Genomic DNA, 22,657 nt, shown 5'->3' with positions numbered 1-22,657 from the left:
GATCGTAGCTTTTTATGGCAAAGACTAAATTTGATGAAACTTATATACTTAAAACCAGCATAAGAATCCGATTGTGTTGATGTAGCTTTTAGTATCAAAATTCACTGTTTTAGAGTTTCGTTTACTATTGAGCCGGGTCGCTCCTTACAACAGTTCGTTACCAAGAACTGTTTGATTTTACAGTGAAAAACTGCCTGAATGAATTTTTAGTAGATTTAAGCTATTTCATAAAGCAGTAAATAATTTTTCTACGAAGATTAGTTCAGAAAACAGATCTGACTTATGGTGACTTAAATATACAAGAAGCAGATCTCTGTTTGGGCCTACTTCTTTCTGTGACCCAACAGAAAGGATAGCTGTCCCTCTCCCCTTCATCATAAGATTTTATTCTATTCTTGTTTCTAGGACCATAGTGGGAAAGGATAGTATTTATAGCCCAAGTTTTACGAAAGAAGCATAATATATTGCCAAAATTGCAAATTCTGTTTCAAAAATAAAAACGAAACTTTTTTGATAACTTTCGTGTTACTGGACAATTATTCCTTGTTTGGAATTGGTGCTGCGGTCAATACAGGAATTGCTCTAGTCAATACTGTGGATCGAAAGGAATAATTCCAAATTTTGGCAGATATTCTTACAGGTTTTAGCTTACATCAGCCTACCTTAAGGAGCTTAATGCTAGTTTTTATCACTAATACTAGGCCCTGAACTGCCTTATCTCAAACAAGCCAGCCTCAGAGGATGTTAAGTGAAGCAACATACTAGGTAACCATATTCTGGAGGGGGGATACAATTTTTATGGATATAAGAGAGGAGTAGAAAAGGGACTTGTTTGGTCTACTTCGGAATTCAAGAGTTGAAGGAGTTACACGTAGCTACACCTTATCAATCCTGAAAATGCTCAGAAATCATCAGATTTTGAATATTATCAACAATATCATTTAGGAAGAAGAAGCTTATTAGAGCAGACTTATCCATACTGACAGAATGAATTGATGCCTTTTTTGAAAAAAAAGAGTTTCGAAACAAAATTTTTAGTAAATGTAACCCCTACTTTGTTACTGAAACCTTTTGAGCTTTTCTCTAGCAAGGACAGATGGCTACCATATTTCCACCAATTTTAATATTCCAAAACAGTGTGTTTTTTTGTTGTTGTTTTTTTTTTATACCGAATCCTTTGTTGATTCAAGAGGTATCAAGCGTGAGTGATTGTTCTTGTTGCTTTCTACCACTTTTGTTTTCTTGTAGAATGTGAACAAGCGAGACACTCTCCAGAATCAGGAAGAGGAGAATTCCTCCTTAAAGCCTTGCCGAAGGCCCGACGATGGAGGTACCTTGGGAAGAAAGATAAAACTAAAAGTTAATCATTTCAAGTTAGAATTAAAGGGTACCAAAAAGGCATACCACTACGATGTTGAAATCAACGAAAATGGAAGATCAATGCCCAATAAAGCCCTCCGAAGGTAGGATAAGTATGAAAACAAAGCTATATAAAATAAATTTTATTGTTATTTTACCCTGTATATCTCCTTTTTTTTACTAATTGAGACATTTATAATGTAGAAAAGGACGGGATTAAGGTAAAGTGAATGCCCATAATTTTTAATGTTGATCAGGCATGAAAGAGATTAAGGCTCATATAATTTACTCTAAAAACCCTATGGTCGAAAACCGTTCTAATTGCATTATTCATGTTATTAGAGAATCAAAAACCAGGGATAAAACTTAGAACGTTTCAGTTTTAGAACAGTTTGTGGTTTCAAACTGTAAGTAAAACAAAACAAAACTGAAAGTAAGGAGCAACGCTAAAACTTAACCCGAACAGAAATTATCACGTGTATAAGTGAGGTCACCATGACTAGTCGGTCACCTCACTCTTGATAAAGTTTTTTCTTAGTACTGCCAAAAGAGCTATTGATTTTAAATAAACGGCCTTTGTTATTTAGGGATTGTTCTTGATGAATTGAAACAAAATTGGATCTTTATCTTAGAGATTAAATTATTGAAGAGAGGGCGAGCCTCCTTATATTAAGTGTACAAAGAAGTTCACCCCCTCGTCAATGCCTCGTTCTTTACGCTAGAGTCCGAATTTTGTGAGATAATGGTCGATTTATTGTATGTCTCTGTCTTGTGGTTATTATTAAATAAATAGAAAAACCTTTTTCCAACTAAAAGTAAGGAATAACATTACAACATAAAAACAAACATAAATTATTGTGTATGTGAGGAGTGTTAAAAGTATTTTCTTTCATTTATTCCAGTTATTTGAGAACTGCTTAACTTGTGAATTTGATTTTTATAAAAATAGTTTCGACCTCTCTGGCCGTTCTACAACCATGCCTTATATAATATGTTCTGTAGATATCGCTAATTTAGGTTATGTGGGAGAATCTTTCATGAGAGAAAGGAATTATCTATGGAGGGAGGGCAAGATTATCCGACATTATTTAATAAAAGATCAGTAATTAAATGAAAAACATATTTTTTCAGCCGAAAGTAAGAAGCACCATTAAAACTTAAAATGAACAGAAAATATTGGATATATGAGGGGGGCCATCTCTCCTCAATAGTTCGCTCTTACGCTTCTTTTTTAACTTTTAAAAGAGGCTAAACAGCCTTTTTAATTTAGGAGTCACTCTTAAACAACTGCAACGAAAGTCAAATTTAGGCTATTTTCCAAGGCTAAGGTTTTAATCTGGAGAGAGAGTCAAACTTTAGCGTAAAGAACGGGGAGTTGAGAAGGGAACATCCTCTTTCATATACGGAGTAATTCCCGTTCGTTATAAGTTTTAGTTTCATATGAGAAAGAGTCAAGCTTTAGTGTAAAGAGTGGGGCGCTAAGGAGGGGACAACCCCTTTCATATACGGAGTATTTTCTGTTCATTTTAAGTTTTAATATCGTTGCTTACTTTCAATTAGAAAAAATTGTGCTTGTTTTAAATAATCTTCGTTCAGAACAGAGTAAGGCGTTTTCATTGAGTAGGTAAGGCGTAATATATTTAGTAGTAGGTAATATATATAGTAGTAGGTAAGGCGGTAATAGTGCTACCTGGTAAGAGTGATACGGCTTCAGTACTCAGTTTATTCCCTAGACCCCTTTGTAAGGCATTAGGTTTCTATGATATTTTTGTAAGGTCTCATTCTATTGAATGTTTGAAGTTTTAGTGTTATTTTTAAGAGTCGAAAATATTTTTTAAGAGACAAAAAAGGAATTTTTGTAAATGCTGACATTTACAGAAAATGTTGAATGAAGTGTCGAACGAAATTACAACAGACCATATGAATGGAGGATTTCAAAGCGGCGTATCAGCAATACCCTCAGGAATAACTTATGGAGTGAAGTTGAAATTTGAACCGGAGGTAGAAAGGAATGCCGAATCAACCAAAAAATACTATGAACTTACTACTTTTGCTACTACTACTTCAACTATTCTTACTATAACTACTGCTCTTACGATAACTATGGCTAATATTACTGTGGTCAGTAGAAATAAGACTATCAAGCAGTTCGTCATAGCGCACTTTAGTAAGGAGCGACCCAGCTCAATAGTAACCAAAACTCTAAAAAATGGAATTTTGATACAATAGTTACATCAAAAGAATTTTATTTTATTACTAATTTTAAATATAAAAGCTTCATCAAGTTTAATCTTACATATGAAGATTTACGAGCCCCAGAAAATCTGCTTATTTTGGAAAATAGGGAGGTAACGCCCCGTCAAAGCTAAAGAATCTTAACGAAAATCACACCATCAGATTCAGAGAACACATACTGTAGAATTTTCAAGATCATATCAACCAAAATGTGGAATTTATATTTTTTTGCCAGAAGACAGATCACAAATGCGTGTTTATTTGTTTTTTGTTGTTTTTTTCCCAGGGGTGATCGATTGACCCAACAGTCCTAGAATGTCGCAGGAAAACTCATTCTAACGGAAATTAAAATTTCTACTGCCCTATTTAAGCTACCAAAAAAAAATGGAAGGTGCCTAGGTCTCCCCCTACGCTAATTTTTTCCCAAAGTCACTGGATCAAAATTCTGATTTAGCCATTTTATTCAGCATAGTGGAAAAACCTTATAACTATGTCTTTGGGGACGACTTACTTCCCCACAGTCCCCATGGGAAGGGCTACAAGTTACAAACTGTGACCAGTGCTTACATATAGTAATGGTTATTGGGAAGTGTACAGACGTTTTCAGGGATATTTTTTGGTTGGGGGAGTGGTTAAGTGGTTGAGGAGAGATGATTATATGGGGGATACTATCCATGGAGGAACTTGTCGTGGGGGAAGAAAATTTCCATGAAGGGGCGCAACATTTTCTAGCATTATTTACAAAGAAAAAACAATGAAAAAAAATATGAAAAATTATTTCAACTGAAACTAAGGAGAAGTATTAAAACTTGAAATGTACATAAATAATTACGTATATTAGGGGTTCACCTCCTTCTAATGCCTCACTCTTTATTCTAAATAATTTTTAGTAGTTTCAACTATTTATTCTACGCCCTTTTTGATTCAGACGTCATTTTTGAGGAATTAGGACAAAATTTAAGCTTTAGCGTAAAGAGCGAGGTACTAACGAACGGGTGAACTCCCTTATATATGTGATAAAAACATACGAATATTACGCAAGCTAATTTGTCAGTTACGTATATCTTCTACTAATAAAAGCATTCGTAAGAAATTAAAAGTTCTAGTTGCTTTTTTGAGTAACCAAAAATTGGAGGGCAGCTAGGCCGCCTCCCCCGCTCCTTTTTCTTAAAATCATTCGATCAAAACTACTAGAAAGCCATTTAGCCAAAAACGCAAATATGAAAAATTTTTTTAATTATTTTGTCTGCAGAGAGCCAAAATCAAAACATTCATAAATTCAAAAACGTTAAGAAATTAAATTTAAAAAAAAAACAAGTTTTTTAACTGAAAGTAAGGAGTGACATTATAACTTATAATGAACAGAGATTACCGCGTATATGGAAGGGGCTGTTCCCTCCTCAACACCCAGCTCTTTACGCTAGAGTTTTTTAATGTTTTAAAAAGTAGAGTTGATAGAAAGAAACGTCGTAAAGAGCAGGGTGCTGAGGAGGGAACTGCTCTTTCATATACGGAGTAACTTTTTGTTCGTTTTAAGCTTTAATGTCGCTCCTTACTTTCAGTTAAAAAAAATTGTTTTTTTTATTTAATTTTCACAATAGTAACTACTAGGATTACCACTACTATGACCACTCCTTCTTGTCTACTATGACTACAACTGCCACTACAGTGACTACTATTACTACAAGTAGTGTTACCAATACTATTTCTTCAACTTGTACTGCTACGCCTAATGCTACTATGAATACTACTAATCGACTACTGCTACTATGATTACTGCTGCAACAAATACTGCCCCAACAACGAATACTATTACTTTTACTACTACTGTTACTACCACTACTACTATTATTACAACTACTGCTACGATTACTATTACTAACAATACTATGACTACTAATACTATAAATACTACTACTTCGACCACTACTACTACGAATACTAATACGACATTGTTAGAAGAACTTTTAAGAGGGCTTCACCAATCGGAAATTGAAAGTTTTACTATACTTAGAGTTAAAAGTGAATTAAAAGTAGAATTAAAAGTAGTATTACTTAGAGTTAAAAGTTTAGAGTTAAAACTATACTTAGAGTTAAAAGTTTTTTTTTAGCATGGATTCGTTGATGGAAGCAAATAAATTATTGCTAAGTTTTGCAAACTGCACAAATCGCCCAAATGGCCGACAGAAAACTGCAGATAACTAACTGAACTTACAGATAACGAACTTGATATCTAACTGTACTGCTCGTATCGACAAAACTAGATCCTACAAGCTTCGGCTTTCTTGTTTTAAAGACTAGTTAGCAGCCATTTCGTCGTCGGTGATACTAGAGTATGAGCGAATCCGCATTGAGAAGTGTCTTCCTCTTCCTCGTTGCTGCTACAACTGCCAAGCTTACGGACACATTGGCCAGTACTGTAAAACTCTTGCTCGTATCGCACTGTGCGCAGAAAGGAAATTCGAACAAGCTGGAAAACCCCTGTCGAAATGAAATATTGTGGGTGTTGTACAACCAGGCTGACCTTCCTTGCTACAGCTACAAATGCCCAATCACGAATAAACTTATGAATCCTCCAAAATAAGCACTAATTTACGTGTTACATCGTGGGATATTAATGGCGGTGTCTCAGTGAAATTACCAATAATCCAAACTCTATGTGACACAAACGATATTCTCTGCCTACGAGAGGCCAAGAGTACCTTCTCACTGCCGACAGTCTATGTTTGTTGAACACAACTGCTTCTGCTGCCATAATAAGTCGTACCACTAGGCACTCCTGGGCTGGTCAGCCAAGTGGAGGTACTGCTATTCCTGCTAGAAGTGTCCTCGTGCCCGAATATTTTTGTGACAGTGGCTATTTTACGACAGTCAAAATTCAGAATTATAGTATACTGCCTAGTTTGCTAGTATACCCATACGAAAAGTACTTCTTAGAATTGAAAAACATGGTCGGTCAATTAACCTGATCTTTTTGATTTTTGTGCTAAATCGAAATTTTGGTTTCGTGTCTGGAAGGAGCGTGGTATGCCACGGACAGGCTTGGTAAATGAAATTCGTCTGAAAACAAAACGACGTCTTGCGAAAGTGCTTAGGCAACACCAGGCTAAATTGATAGCTGAACTGTCAAGTAAAGCCACAAGTGAATTTAATTTCGCATGGAAAGTACTCAAAAGAGATAATTCAAAAGCCTATAATGCTGTCAAAATTACTAGTGACCAGTGGTATAGTTACTTTAAAAGTGAATTTTCCATTATTGCCAAATCAATATGAAAGGGAGCTTGATGTTTGCTTAGGCCAATCAATTGATGAGATGGGTTTTATTTTTAATTGATCTGCGGTTACTAAGTGCATTACTAAGCTACAAAAGAAAAATTCTCATGCTTTTAATGGCCTCTGTCCAAAGTATCTAAGATGGGGTCCCCTTTCCTGATTATGAATCGGACCTTACTCTTTCAGATGATATTCTGTATTGGTATAGTCCCTAATTTGTTCAGTACTGGAGTAATAACCCCGGTATTAAAAAGGGGTAGATCCCTCGGACCAATGCTCTTCTTTAGGTCAAGTAAACTGTCCCCTGTTTTCTGCAAAGTTTCTGAGTCATTAATTATTGACGAAATACCTTATAAGTGTTATAAACCGGATAACCAGTTCAACTTCACAAAAGGAGTAGGCTGCTAGCATGCTCACCATTTGATTGCTAATTTACTTTTACAAGGTCATGAGAACAATGAGGTATCATATTTTGCTGGGTTAGACGTATCTAGAGCGTTTTACTCGGGTATACATCTGCATATCGTATTCACTGCTTTTAAGCATGGGGTTGATATTTCTGACATCAAATCGATACGTGATATATATAAAAAGCTAAATGCCAGAGTTAAGGTCATCATCTCGCCTGGTACGGTGGAACTCACTCCTTCAATTCCAGTAAAAAGGGTATTAGATAGGGCACTGTTACTTCTCTGTCTCTGTTTAATAATAATGGCATTGTGCCATAACAGAACGTTCTGACCCCATGAATATTTAAAGATATTGATGTTTCGCTAGGTATTTATGATGACATCCTTGGTATTAGTAGAACAGCCTTAGGAATTGAGGAAAGTTTTCGAATTCTTGATAGGGAGTAGAAACGAGTCGGTCTTCGATTTAAAGTGAATAATACTGAGTTTTTGGTGTTTAATCACTGTTCAGATTCCCTGATAAATGTTAAGTTGCGTTAATATGTTATTAAAGCAAGGATACACTGACGTATCTTGCTGTACCTATTGGGTCCAATCTTCGCGCCATACGTCAACTTTTACAAGATTTTCTTTTTGCCAGGATATCTAAGAATGCGTACGGTTTACAATTTCGTTAAAGATTAAATTTAACCACCGAATCTTAGCTAGCGTTTATAATGCACTTGCTGTTCCGCACTTCCTCGCCCTTGCATCATTTTGGTCTCTTCTTACTGTTTCAGATATTTGGGATATACGGAAGTGTTTTTACAAGTATGTGAAACAAGTAATGGAACCAAAGATGAAAAGACAAAAATTGTGAAAGACAAAACGTGACAAGACAAAATTATGAAAAGACAAAATACAAGTTTTTATTCAATTGAAAGTAAGAAGCGAAATTAAAATTAAAAAGAGCAGAAATTATTCCGAATATGAAAGAGGCTATCCTCTTCTCAATACCTTGCTCTTTCGCTAAAGTTTTTATTGTTTTAAAAAGTAGAGATGTGACTAAGAGTCAATCTTTAGTGTAAACACAGAGGTGTTGAGGAGGGGACAGCCTGTTTCATTTAAGGATTAATATCTGCTCGTTTTAAGTTTTAATGTCACTCTTTACTTTCATTTAAAAACAAAAATAACTTGTTTTTCTACTTAATTTCTGAGCGTCTTTCAACTAATGTAGGTTCGAATTTGGCTCGCCTAACATGAAGAAATTAAAACAAAAATGCATTTTAATTTTGACAGATTAGTTCCACATAAGGGTTATCCACCCTCAATACCTTGCTCTTTACGTTAAAGTTGTTAGTAATTTTTAAAATCTTCTAATTAAATGGCCCCCATGTTTCGGTAGCCGCTCTGTAACAATTTAGACATATAGTCAAAATTTTGCGTAATGAACAAGGTATTGAGAAGGTGAACCTTCTTATATGGAATGATTTCTGTTCGTTTTGAGTTTTAGTGTTACTCCATACATTCAGTTAAAACACATGTTTTTTAATATTTAATATCTGATTGTTTTTCAAATAATGCAAGTAAATCCGGCTCATCCTCAATTAAATATAACCCTCTCACGGATAAATTATCCGTGGAAATGTCATTCTGTGTAAGGTGCAACCCCCCCCCCCCACCACAGTTGGTTTATCTCTGGACAGTTACATCTGCACTGAAAATCCCCCTCCCCATAAAATTACTAGCGGACGATTCAGTCTGAAAAATTCTCGTTAGTATTCTTTTATTTGAATAAGACTTAATCTCTTATCAGTTTCTCAATTACTCCAGAAATGCCCCCAAATGAAAAAATTTATTCCTGGAAATCAAAACATGCAGAAAAAAGACCCGGATACACCCCCTGGACAAATTCCACATAAAAAATTTAGCAAAGAGAATAGAAGATAACTAAAAGGAATTTAGTAAATATTTTGTCAGTTCCCCCCCCCCCTCCGTTTAACACTTCCGCTTGAAAGTTTTTCCTCCAGAAGTTTCTCTCCCTAAGGAAGGTTCTCCCAATAGAAATCCATCCCAAATGAAACCCCTCCCCCTCGAAAAATATCTACATGCTTTCAATAACAAACACTATATATAAACGATGGGAAGATTTCATAACTTAAAGGACTCACATAACTTAAAGGACCCAAAATTCACGGATTTTGGGGAGGGGGTCATTCTACATTTAAGGGCATAGTTATTCAATCTTTCAGTTATACTGAACAAAACAGAAATTTTTAAATTCTGATCGGACAACTTTGGGGGAAAAGGGCATGGGAGGGGGCCCAGCTGCCCTCCAATCTTTTTGATCACTTAAAAAGGGCATTAGAACTTTAATTTCCGTCCAAATGCAGCCTCTCCCGATCCTCTAGGAACATTATTTCAATATGATGGCCCCTGGGGAAAAAGAATAAACAAGCACCCCCGATCTTTCTTCTGGCAAAATAGAAAATTCCACATTTATACATATAGGAGCTTAAATCTTCTAAAATAAAGTTCTCTGCCACACTAAATCTGATAGCGGGATTTTCTATAAAAATTCCTTGAATTTTAGTGTTTCCCTTCTATTTAAGAAATCGGAAAAATTTTCTTGGGTTCATAACTTTTAATGAGTAAATTTTGACTTGATGAATCATATACATTTGGAATCAGCATCATAAGCTGACTCTTTTGATGCATCTACTGATATTAAACTTCCTTTTTTAGCGTTTCAGCTGCTATTGAGCCAAGTTGCTCTTTACTTTCAGTTTGTTACCACAAACTATTTGAAAAAACACCTTTTAAACTTTTTCACTTTTATAACGTTAATAAATACAAAAATACAACGAATTGTGGTTAATAAATTACTCAGTTCCTCAGGAAAGAATGTCAATGTGTATTAAAATGTCAGTATGCATTTCATTACCTACTTTCAGTAATCTTGGTTGTAAAGGTGATTCTCTTTTCCTTTTATTTCTTTGTTGGTGAAATTTCTTTTTTCTTTGATTTATTTTTTATTTAACAAATAAAACACATAGCTTGACATGAATTTTTTTTTCAGTAAAGCCCAAATGAGTTCAATGACTTCATGGAGCATTTTACAAAGTATTATAACGATTCCATTTCAAGGATTTCACAGACCCAATTTGTGACAAGATGAATACTTTACCCTGAAAAAACAACCTCTCATATAACTATTATTGCCAAGAGGTTTTTAGCTAAGATATCTACATCGGTCTTTGAACCTTTACCCCTAATAGCAAAGTTTTACCCCACTGTGGCTCATTTTCAGACTTTTGATGCCATTAAAGAATCAGGCTATCAAGAATAAGGAAGAAATAATTTTGGACGTGCTTTCTAGGAAAAGATAATTTAGAGATACATTACCAAACAGTTTGTGGTAACGATTTGTAGTAAGGAGAAACCCGGCTCAATAGTAACCAAAAATCTAAAAAACGGAATTTTGATACCAATAGTTACATCAAAAGAATCGCATTTTAATGCTGATTTTAAATATAAATTTCATCAAGTTTAGTCTTACCAATCAAAAGTTACGAGCCTGAGAAAATCTGTTCCATTTTAGAAAATAGGCTGAAACATCCCCTAAAAGTGATGGAATCTTAATGAAAATCACACCATCAGATTCAGCGTATCAGAGAGCCCCATTGTACAAGTTCAAAGATCCTATCTACAAAAATGTGGAATTTTGCATTTTTTGCCAGAAGACAAATCACGGATGCGTGTTTATTGGTTTGTTTGTTTGTTGTTTTTTTTTCTTTTTCCCAGGGGTAATCGTATCGACCCAGTGGTCCTAGAATTTTGCGAGAGGGCTCATTTGAACGGAAATGAAAAGTTCTAGTGCCCTTTTTAAGTTACCAAGAAATCCGAGGGCACCTAGGCCCCCTCCCACGCTCACTATTTCCCCAAAGTAGTCGGATCAAAATTCTGATATGGCCTTTTTATTTAGCATAGTCGAGAAACCTTATAACTATGTCTTTGGGGACGACTTACTCCCCCACAGTCCCCGTGGGAGGGGCTGCAAGTTGCAAATTTTGACCAGTGTTTGCATATATTAATGGTTATTGGGAAATGTACGAGACGTTTTCAGGGGGATTTTTTGGTTGGGAGGGGGAGTTGAGAAGAGGGGACTATATGGGGTAAATTTTCCGTGGAGGAATTTGTCATGGGGGAAGAAGATTTCCATAAAGGGGGTGCAGGATTTTCTAGTATTATTTAAAAAAAAACAATGAGAAAATAAATATGAAAAAGTTTTTTTTCAACTGGAAGTATGGAGTAGCATTAAAACTTAAAACGAACAGAAAATATTACGCATATAAGGGGCTCACCTCCTCCTAATACCTTATTCTTTACGCTAAAGGATTTTTAGTAAGTTCAACTATTTATTCTACGGTCTTTGTGATTCAGGGGACAAAATTTAAGCTTTAATGCAAAGAGTTATTGGCGAGGTATTGACAAGTGGGCGAACCTTCTCATATACGTAATAAAAACATACGAACATAGAAGTTTGTTAAGTAAGCTAATTCGTAAGTTACGTATATCTTTTACTACTGAAAACGTTCGTAAAAACTAAAAGTTCTAGTTGCCTTTTTAAGTAACCAAAAAATTGGAGAGCAACTGGGCCTCCTTCCCCTCCTTTTTTTGCAAGATCATTCGATCAAAACTATGGGAAAGCCATTTAGCCAAATAAATAAACATGCAAATTTCACTTTAATTATTCATCTGCGGAGAGCCGTAATCAAAACATGGATTAACTAAAAAACGTTCAGAAATTAAATAAAAAAACAAGTTTTTTAACTAAACTTTCAAGTTTAGTTTTTACTGTTTTAAAAAGTAGAGTTGAGAGAATGAGTCAAACTTTAGTGCAAAGAGCAAGGCGTTGAAGAGGGAGCACCCCATTTCATATACGGGGTAATTTCTGTTCGTTTTAAGTTTTAATGTCGCTCCTTACTTTCAGTTAAAAAAAACTTGTTTTTTTTTATTTAATAGCTCTTAAGGAGTACTTTAAAGGGTGCAATGCTTAATTATATTATTATTTCCAATGAAAAAGTCTAAATTTTACTACACAAGCATCATTTTCCTTCTTTTTCTTTTCTATGTTTCTAAAGCTCTTTGAGAAAAATGTGTTATAAATATAAACTCTCTGAATGTCAGTTCCCTCGGGTGACACCCCTAGGAAAATAAGAAGACAATAACGATTGCAGATGAATAGGAAATAGGAAACATTAATGTTTTACCTCTTTAAGTAAAAGTCTCTTCCTAGCACTTGCAAACCTCTCCCCCGTGGTTTGCTGGTGACAATCACGATGCACTACGCCCAATTTTTTGCCTTTATGCTCTTAGTCGCCCGAATTTAATCTTTAATGCTCCAAAAACAGCTACCACTGTGAGAAGAGTGTTCCACCCCACCCCCCTTAGCCTTATATCAAAGGCATAGACCTAAAATATTCCCTGGGATCTGGAGGAGTTAATTATAAGAGTCTCAATGGGTATAGAAGCAACAAAAAATTTTCACTTGAAAGTAAGAAGCAGCATTATAGCAAAAACAAGCAGAGAGTATTCTTTAGATGAAGGGGACTGCTCTTTCTTGGCCAATCTTCTTGCTCTTGCTCTTCGCGCTGAATTGTAATTGTTTCCAGTAATTTAAGACAACCGCTGAAATACAAATGTCTTTGAATTGGAATGAGAAGCTTTTTAAAGCAGTAACAACTTCAGCATAACGAGTTAGGACTAGAGGAGGGGGTAGCCCCCATTTTACTCATAATATTTATTGTACAATTTAAGTTTTATTGTTGCTCCTTACCTTCAGTTATAAAAAATTGCTTTTTTGTACATTTCACATAAAAGCTTAAATGAAGGTCAAAATATAAGTGAAATATAAATAGATTAGCGTTATTATAAGACAAAAACATAGCCTCACATCTTGCTTGCTTTCGAAAGGAGTGATTTATCTAAATGAATTCAATTCAGTTTTAAACTGGACAATTGGCTAAAAAAAAGTTTGACACCTGCTACCCTAAATTCTATTCTTTATAGGGTCACTATGCATCACGTTTTTTCAAGTGCTGGATTCTCAAAGTACTTTCCTTCAGACTCCTGTGTCTTTGATGGGATGAAATCAATGTATTCCTGCAGGAAACTGAACTTTCAGGAACATGAATTTCCTGTAAAAATTACGCATGAAGGCAGAGAGAGGGAGTTTGAAGTTGCCATTAAAAAAGTTGCTGAGGTTAGTTATCATAAGTAATGTTTTTTTTCTGTCAATTAAATTGAGCATGTACATTCAAAATAAATGCTCATTGTTCAGGTTTTGTTACTCTATAAACTAAGTTTACTGACATTTTTAAGTTTACTGAAGGGTTTTGTGTTCATAAATATTATTGGATAAAGTGGATTTAGCTTGTTGGGTTCGAGTCCTCTGGAAGACTAGAAATATTTAGAAACTTTTCAAATGATCCTACCCTTAACACAACTAAATATCTTTAAGCACTAAGTGGTGTCAAAGAACCAAAAATATGCTAGCGTATCTTATTTAAGTAATTCATCAGTTGATAAAAAGTTTTTCCATCAATATTTAATTCCCATACATCTTAAAAAAGGTGACCCACAGTATTTGTTACCTGTTTTTGAATAGTAAACTAGGCAAACAAAAATTTGGAAATGCTCTTTTTGATGTTTGAATTTTTATTATATTAATCTTAATAAAAAAAACTCTAGGAGGTTAAGCAGGTACTTTTTCATATTTTTAACCATTTTGATTTCTAATTTTTGTTTTTAAGACACTTAGAATGTAAACAATTTCAAATGAGTCTTAAGCGTTATTTTTAGTAGTTACTTTTATTTATCCAAAAAGAAAAGTTAGCAATTGCTAAAAATCAACAGGAGTTGTCTTGGGGCTTTTCCCCAAATGCTTTTTCAATGCTTTTCAAACGAGAATGCTTTTTCAATACTTTCTTTGTGTTGCTGTAATCTTGTTCCTAAATTTTGGTGGGCTCGACCAATGTAATAATTTTCACAACTACATGGTATTTGATACCATTTTTGAAAAAAGTATTAAAATCTAGAAATAACTCCATGTCTTTCGATTCAGCTTTAAGCAATCTTATTAAATTATGTTCTATTTGGCGAAACAATTCTAATTAGCAATGACCTATGAATCAAACAAACTGTTCGCGAGGCAATCGAAATCAAACAAAACTTAAATAATAATAGATCCCTAAATAGAAACTTGGGTGAATGCACACTCAACCCTATGTACACAAAATTAATTATAGAAAATAATCAAATTCAAAATAAAACAAAAATAGGAACGAATAAAAACAAGCCGATCCCAAAAGAACTACAAGATTAGCTGCAGAGAAGGCAAATATCGCAATATGAAAATATTCCAATTTTTAATAAATACAGTTAGTTCAATGAATGAACCATTTTAGCTTTAAAATGTTATCTTTTATCACACAGTCTTGAATGAACTTTTCGTTAAGAAATAATGATGCCAAGGCTATCTTAAAAAAAGAATGAATTTTTAACCGAAAAATTTTATTGTAGGTGTTTTATTGTTTATTATGTTCTTTGCTGAAGACTGCCCTTAGATATAGGGCCAAAATATTCAAATAGGCTTTGTTGGTTCATTGTCTTGGGAAAAAATTCCTCCTTGTTCTCTCTTCTGTAGTTGTATTACGGAAAGGCAGTGTGGTCTTCGTCATTATTAAAATTGTAAATAAATTAAATAATAAACAAAGGGAAAAAATAATAATAAATGCATTAAATAATAATTAATAAATTAAATAATAAATTAAATAATAAGTTAAATAATAAATTAAATAGCTAATAAAACTAATAATTATAATAATAACAATAAAAATAAATTAATAACAATAATAAACTAAAGAAAATATTTCAAGTCAATATTTCCGGAAAATTATATAAAGCTGAGTGAACTGCAACAAAATTGTAAAACTGTGCTGAGATAGTTTATTTTGTGCTCAAAGTTCTTTTTAGCAAGCAACCAAACTTATGTAGCACCTATTTTCAATAAATCACATTTTTCCGTGTAGTGCAGAGCAATATGTTGAACTTTCTAACTTTTTTTTCTTTAAATGAATATGAGAAAAAATTCTTGATGCGCTTTAAGGCGTCCACTACCCATGTCCTACATCCCAATTCTCCCCATCGATCCTTATGTTATTCATCCGTGTCACCGATAATATTTTAACAATTTATTTTGGCAAGTAATTTATCTTTCACAATCCTTCTCAGCTCCCAGCTTTCACAACTTATTAAGATTGGGCAAGAAGAGCACCGTAAGGTACCCCTGAAGAATGCTGGTTGTGTCTACTGAGAGCTTTTATCCATATCGATTCTTGATTCCCCTTGTCCATAATTTATTTTTCTTTTGCGATTTCTTTACCTCGATAATACAATTAGGGTTAGCCTCCTTATACCTTTGCTGCCTCCATCCTCTACCAAATAGGCACTGCTTCTGTTTCAGCTGTACGCCACATTGGATAGCAATCTATCTTTCACCATCCTACCCAGCTCCCAGCTTTCACAGCTTGCGAAGACTGGGCAAGAAGAACACCATCCCCATCATGCTTCTATAATCAAATCACCCAAAAACCATCATAATGTCACAGTCATTTATTAACAAACATAATCCAATATCTGCCCAAATCTTGTCAATTTGTCGACCGAATAAAAAAAAAGTTTGGTAAAACCTTTTAAGTTATCAGGGTCATCATAAACTCTAGCTGATTTCCCCAAATTCTTCAAAACGTCTCCGTTCTTGTTCAACATTACTTTCTTCCAGGCCAAGTAGTACCTTACGATATCTTAGTTCTCCACCCAACTGTTGCCATTACGTCTTTAATTCCAGCTCTCACTGTGGATAGCGTTATTGCTCCGCCAGCTCAATGACTGCGCGGCGTCTCTCCAGCTGATAGCCCAATCTCCGTTAAAGTGACCTTTAGGACCTATAAATAGTCGCATAGTAGAGGGGATTATTTATGAAAGCATTGGCTCTTATTGTTCTAAGTAGGAGCCCATATGGGAGCGATAAACCACATTCCGTTGCAAAACTAATATAGTCTAGCAAACCTTGCACCGGACAACATTTTTCATCATGCGCACGGAAAACAGCAAAGATGTTAGAATTTTCCTGCCTCGAGTTTTCCTAAAAGTATGGTTAAACAACAGACCCTCTTTATCTGGGAAAAAACTATCTCTTTACTATTAGTTCGAGCTAAATCTGAGGCTCTATCTCCTCCAAAGAACTGCATAATAAAGAAGGCTCTATTTCATAAATATTCTAAGGCACCTGAATAATCACCCTTTGTTTTAAGCAGAACAGAGTTAGACCACAAATGAGTTCTCAGCCTTACCAATTTCTAAATTTGAAAATATGTCACTTGTTTGGAGTAACTACATGTTGAGCTTGTTGTGCCCTGATAGCCGCTAAGGGTATCCATCACTTCATTGGATTTGGCTGGATTCCCTAAACCGGATTCCTCTGACCAGGCTTTGGTAAGGCCCACAGCATTGAAAATTGCAGTGATTTGTCCAACAAGGCAATCGACTATCCCTGCCTCCAGAGTCCTTTTAAGTCCACAATCTGATTGGTGGGTCTCTAAATTCGGGCACTCAAAACCATGTAAAATAGTTCTTCTCTTTTCTTCTCTCGATATAAAAAAAAAAAATAATATTTCTAGGTGAACAGTTTGAAAGAGTTTTATCAAAAACCCTTCAAAAAGTGCTCTAGATCTTCTTGCAATCTTGATTTTCTTTTCCCGTAGGGTGAAGTCCGAAGCAGACAAACCAACTCGTTTAACTTGGTTTCCCATCTTATAAGGCTATGTTGGGTATTAATCTGCAATCAGTATCGAAGCATTCTACACTTTGAACTGTTTTTATTTATCAAAAATCATTATCTCTAATAAAATACAGATACATATGTATTTGTATTTAATTTTTTAAATATTAAAATATATAATGTTTTGAAATTTGACTCTTACTGCAACCAAATCGCTTATCAGACCTCTACTATCTTTGAGATATCCCTTTTTCAAAGGAAAACGCAAGACCTTCTTATCTTCCTTTTATCATTGGGCTAAGAAATCCGTGGCATATGTTTTTTATGATGGGCCACAATTGTGCTTCTTTTTATAAGGGAGCAAAATTTCGATTTTCACAAGCATGCTTAAAAAATCGTTTAGAACATTTGGGATAGTACAAAACGGGGGGGGGGAAACATAATATTTTTCCAATGGAGATAATTTATGGGTAGGAAATCGAGTCCAACTACACCCAGCTGCGGACATAAGATGAGATAACATTTATTTTCAAAAAGGATATCACAAGCTCTAATAGAGCCGAATTCACTTCACATGTCTAAAAAGAAAAGCGAAACAAAGAACCAACTAATGCAGCAGAATAAACGTAGAAGAAACACCAATAAAGGGGAAAAGTGTCAAGAAAAACTTAAAGCAAATTAAAAATAAAAAAGGTCCAAGTACAAGAAATAAAATGAACCTTATGTGATTAATGGCAAAAACAAAACAAAAACGATGGGGGATTAAATATAATTACAGGCTAAAAGAGAAAACATTGCCGTATTTGCATTCTAAGTCAAATACTGTAGAACAACACAAAAAAAAAACACTTAAAATCAACTCAAATTAGATGGTAAAATAAAATATTTACAACTAAGAATGGATTGTGCCGAAGAAAAGGTCAAAATTGAGATCGAAGGGGGGAGGGGACAGATTTAGGATTTCAACTATGTGAGGGATGAACGTTCTTCTATATCTGCCAGAGAAAACTCTTATTGGGGCAAGAAGGAGGATTTTTCTTGAAAAGAAACGTAGATGGCGGGTAAAGGGGGGGGGGTTAAATGATCACTAGAGAAAAATAAAGTAGTATGTGGGTTACGCAAGGTATTGCGGGCAAAACGCAAGGAAATATGGTGAATAGAAAGACAATGGAGCCCCTTGAAGAACATGCTGAACATTTTATTTCAATGCCATTAAATTAAATGTGTGCCTCCTCCCTTCACCAAAAGCTTTTTGGACTTTGACCATGCCCAGCCAATCAGTATGCAGTGTTGTTTCCTAATCAATCTTGGAAGCCACATCTGCAAGATTCAAAATCGAAGGTATATATATTATATTCATCAAAATATCCAATTTTACAGCTGTCAGGAAGATCCTTTATTATTTTATTAAGATTCCCAGCAACACCCCCGGACAAGGTCCAGGTATCGACAACCGCTTTGTTACCCACCTTAGCTATCACCTGGGAATCTCTGAACAGTTCTGGAATAGCTAAAAAGACATCTGTTGCCTGTTTTACGTGTATAGGTCAACTTAAATCAGAAGGTGCAAAATAATCAGAAAACTCCACAACTTTATTCTCGGGTGACCTAAACGAGCATGACCATTCGTAACTGCTCACATTTGTAGAATTCACCAGTCGTTTGTGAACTGTACTCCTCCAAGGTAGCTCGGTGGAGCTTTTAAACATCTCTAAAATCGTGCCTCTTCAATAGAATTTTCCCTCCTGGCAACTTCTTTCTTTCCCAGCCTCCCAAACACGAGGAACATTTTTAATGTTCCTCGTGTTACTTATTATTTAGTATTAGCTTGTTTTAGGTTATATTACTTATTATTTAGTATTAGCTTGTTTTACCCTGGCAATGTAAGCAAATCCAATACTGATCGCTAATCCGATGTGCACTCTAGCTCTATCAAATAGAGACTCCTTATGTGTCAGCTGTTCACCACGTAGGATAGCACAATACATCAGTTCAAAATATCAATTGTCTTTGAGTAGCAGTGCTTCCACTCTTGAATCTTAAAATTCGGGGAAAAGTTTTAAAAATTCGGGGAGTTTTCGGGAACAAGTCTTCAAGATTCGGGGGATTTTTGGGGCATGTTCAAAATGAAATCTTGTAGCCAAAACTTTGGTAGCCAAAATTGGTTATAGCTTCATTTTCAAGCTCAAGTGGGGCTTGGGTCCGCGTTGTAAATCAAGTTTTTAACAGAGTAAGTTTCAGAGCCAGAGTACGGGATTGGAACCCATAGCTAAAAACGATTATTGCTGATATTACGGACAAAACCTCAAAACTGTTTTCAAACTAAAAAACAAATAGGCTGAATACACTTTGAAACTTTGTTGCTTTAGGTTTTATATTACCTTTGCTGCTTTATTCTCTTAGCCCGAAAACAAGACTTTTATGTCATTTATTTTCAGAAAGAAAACAAAACTAAAGCATAGAAAGGTAATAATCGCATACGCAGCCATAACAAGCATAATGATTTCTCAAATTAATAAATATTCTTCGGCAAGCAAATATGAAATTACACCAGGAATTTAATAAAAAAAATCAGCTGAAAGCAAGGAGCAACAGTAATAATTAAAACGAATAGAAGCAATAACATAATAAGGGGATTGCCTTTTCTGAACTCCCGACTATTCATGCTGAAGATTTTAGTACTTAAGCTTTTCATTGTTTTGTTTCAACCACAATTATGTTTCGGGATTCGTTCTTGCAGAATCAGGACTAAATTCAAACTTAAGCATAAAGCAAGAGGGGACAATCCCCTTCATATATGTAATTTCTTTTTTTTTTCATTTTAGTGTTGCTCCTTAGGCGTAATTTCAGACGAAAAAAACTTTTATTTTATTTCACATGGTTTTTTTAAATGCCAGGAAATCCACCTCCACCTCCAAGGAAAAATTATTTTTCTCCCCGGAAAAACCGTCTAGACCATTCAGTACCGTTGAAAATTTATCCCACACAATTATCCTTAACATCTCCACGCCTAAGATTGGGCTTACAAAAAAAACTTAAAATAAATATAAAGAATTTTGTTTAGGAATTCTGGCCAATCCCCCAGTGTAAAATTTCCCCTCAAAATTTTATCCCCCGGAAATATGCTTCCAAATGGAAAGTTCTACCTGCAGAAAATCCTCTAGCAGAAAGTTCAATCCTTTACCCGAAAAAAGAATGCATACTTCCAAATGGCAGATATTATACGTAAACAATGGGCAAATTATATGTTTTCAATTCCTTTCTCCAGGAGCTGTGGGAGGTCAAATTAACTTCAAAGGCAAAGTTAATGGGTCTCTCAACTATGCTGAACAAAATGGATTCGGGATCTCTAAATTCTGATCAAACAATTTAGGGAGGGGGAAGGGCTCGGAAGGAGGTATAGTTGCCATCCTCATTGAAAAATACATCTTCTGGGAAAGTCCGCATTTTTGCAGGCAGGAGCTTTGACCCTATACAATTGCGTTCTCTGATACGCTGAATCTGATGGTGTTTTTTTTTTGTTCAGGATCTTTGTGATTTTTATAGAGTGTTTTCCCCCTTTGTAAAAAATTAAGCAAATTTTTTCAGCCTTGTAGTCTTTGAAGAGTAAAACTGGACTTAAAGTATCTTATACATTTGGTACCAGTATAATAAGTCAATCCTTTTGATATGTCTGCTGTTTTTTGGAGTTTCGGTTACTATTGAGCAGTTGCGGATCCAGGATTTTCTTTAGGGGGGGGGCGTGCATAATAGGTTGCACTGATAAGCTTGAGAACAAAGAAATGCATGCAATTTGAAGGAAACCTCGACAACTATGCGCCGTAAGTAGGTAGTGGAAATGGTCGTAATCTAATCCAAAACCTGGCGAGGGTTAAAGTTCTAATAAAGCTGTTGAAATTAAAAAGGTATAAAAATATTGATGCAAAAATAGTAAAATATAAGAACCCTCCTGCCATAAAAAAAAAATAAAAAAAGCTGTTCACCATCTATAAAAAAATATATTTAATATTTTCTGCATAATTTTTGGTCTTTACACTTCTGACCACTATAGATAGAAATGCATAGAAAACATTTAAAACGAGAGTTTTAAGTACAGGCAATAAAGCGTTAACTAATCACTGTTTCTTTTTAAACATAGTGTTTTAATAAACAGTGTCAACTTTGACGAAACCTAAGAAAACTACTAGCCAAAATTCTACTTTTCATAACAACGGAGCGTATCTTTCCATGTTTTAAAGTTTGATATATTTCACGTAAATTACAGAATTTATACTTTTATAAGAAAAAGTTTATTTCTCAATTTCTACTCCCACCACATCTATTTATTAAAAAGTCGATGTCTACCTTAATATTTAGGTGATTGTTTGTAATGGCTAGTCCTGGCACTTTAGAAAGTCATAGCAGTTTAGAGCTCTTCATTGCGTTGCGAGAGCAACACTTTTGTTTTGTCCTGTTTTATTGTTTTTTGTTTTTTTTTCCTATGCCGCCGATCTCAGCTTATTCCTGGAAACTGGTAATGGTCTAACCTGTGTGGTTTTTACGGAAGTGTGGACCTCAAGCCGGATTGATGAATATGATATTACGTTTTGGAAAGCTCAGCAGAACACTTGTTGCCTGGGGCCAAAAAGGATTGTTTCTGCTTGTCCACGAGCCAGAGCCTATGGTGTGCGAAGTGAAGTGGAGCTTGTGTCAGATAGGAGTATCTGAAGTTGTGCAGCCAAGCTCTTGTTATATAATACCATCCTTCTGCTTTCGAGTGGAAAGCTCCGTTGTAGCAGGCAAGCAGGCAGGCACCACTCTCAAATTAAAGATGGACTAAAATCTGCAAGTGTTAAATATATGCGGCAGTTACCTGGCCCCACAGCCAATATATCTTCTTTGAGTGATAAATAGTAAAACTTACAGAAGCAAAAATGTGGCATTTTCTCACGGGTCCGAAAGTGCTGCCATCTATTTTTTCTACCCATTTCTGTTAGTCATTTCAGTTGAGTTTATCATTCGTTTTTTCGGACTTGGGATTGCGGTAGAGAAATGGTATCTGATGTGCCTAATAAACTTTAAAAGTTCTCTCATTGCTAAAGAAATTGGAGCTTATCCTTTGCTCCTTTCTAAGTGGAACGTTAGAAAGATGGCCTTCGGCAAAAAAAAAAATCAACGTTTGAACTAAGACAGATAGAATTTTTTTTCGAAGGCAATCGATAGCTCTTGATGAGCTGATCAAAACATATGACAATCATTTTTTGGTACAAAAATTCCTTCATGAGGTCTACCAGTTTGAAAGTATCAAGGGGTTGACCACTTCAGTAGTAAGGTACACACTGAAACGAAATCTAGGCTGATACAAATTGTGAGACATATAGAGGACATGTAAGCAACAGTCGGCTCTTAGGTAATAATCACCTTCGGCAATGAGGGGCTAGTAACTTTTGCTAGTTAGTGTATCTATTATTTGTTTCCAGTGTATTTGATGGTAAAGCCAATTTGGTTCCAGTGGTAAGACATGTAGGGGACTTGTAAGTAATAATCTGCTGTTAGGCTACAGTCAACTTTAGCGATG

General features: G+C 35.1%; 1 protein-coding gene across 1 annotated transcript in view; it reads left to right on the top strand.

Moving 5' to 3' along the window:
- The window catches only part of LOC136040199 (protein argonaute-2-like), a gene marked incomplete in the record, with an annotated part of 142,361 nt that overhangs the window by 15,340 nt on the left and 104,364 nt on the right, over positions 1 to 22,657 (top strand). The window contains 2 exon segments of the mRNA XM_065724351.1: positions 1,249 to 1,463; positions 13,329 to 13,521. Coding sequence (XP_065580423.1) covers positions 1,249 to 1,463; positions 13,329 to 13,521 — 408 coding nt within the window.

This window comes from Artemia franciscana, chromosome 20 (genome assembly GCF_032884065.1).
Source record: "Artemia franciscana chromosome 20, ASM3288406v1, whole genome shotgun sequence".
Taxonomy (NCBI): domain Eukaryota; kingdom Metazoa; phylum Arthropoda; class Branchiopoda; order Anostraca; family Artemiidae; genus Artemia; species Artemia franciscana.
The sequence above is the reverse complement of the archived record's forward strand: the minus strand, read 5'-3'. Positions and strand labels throughout refer to the sequence as shown.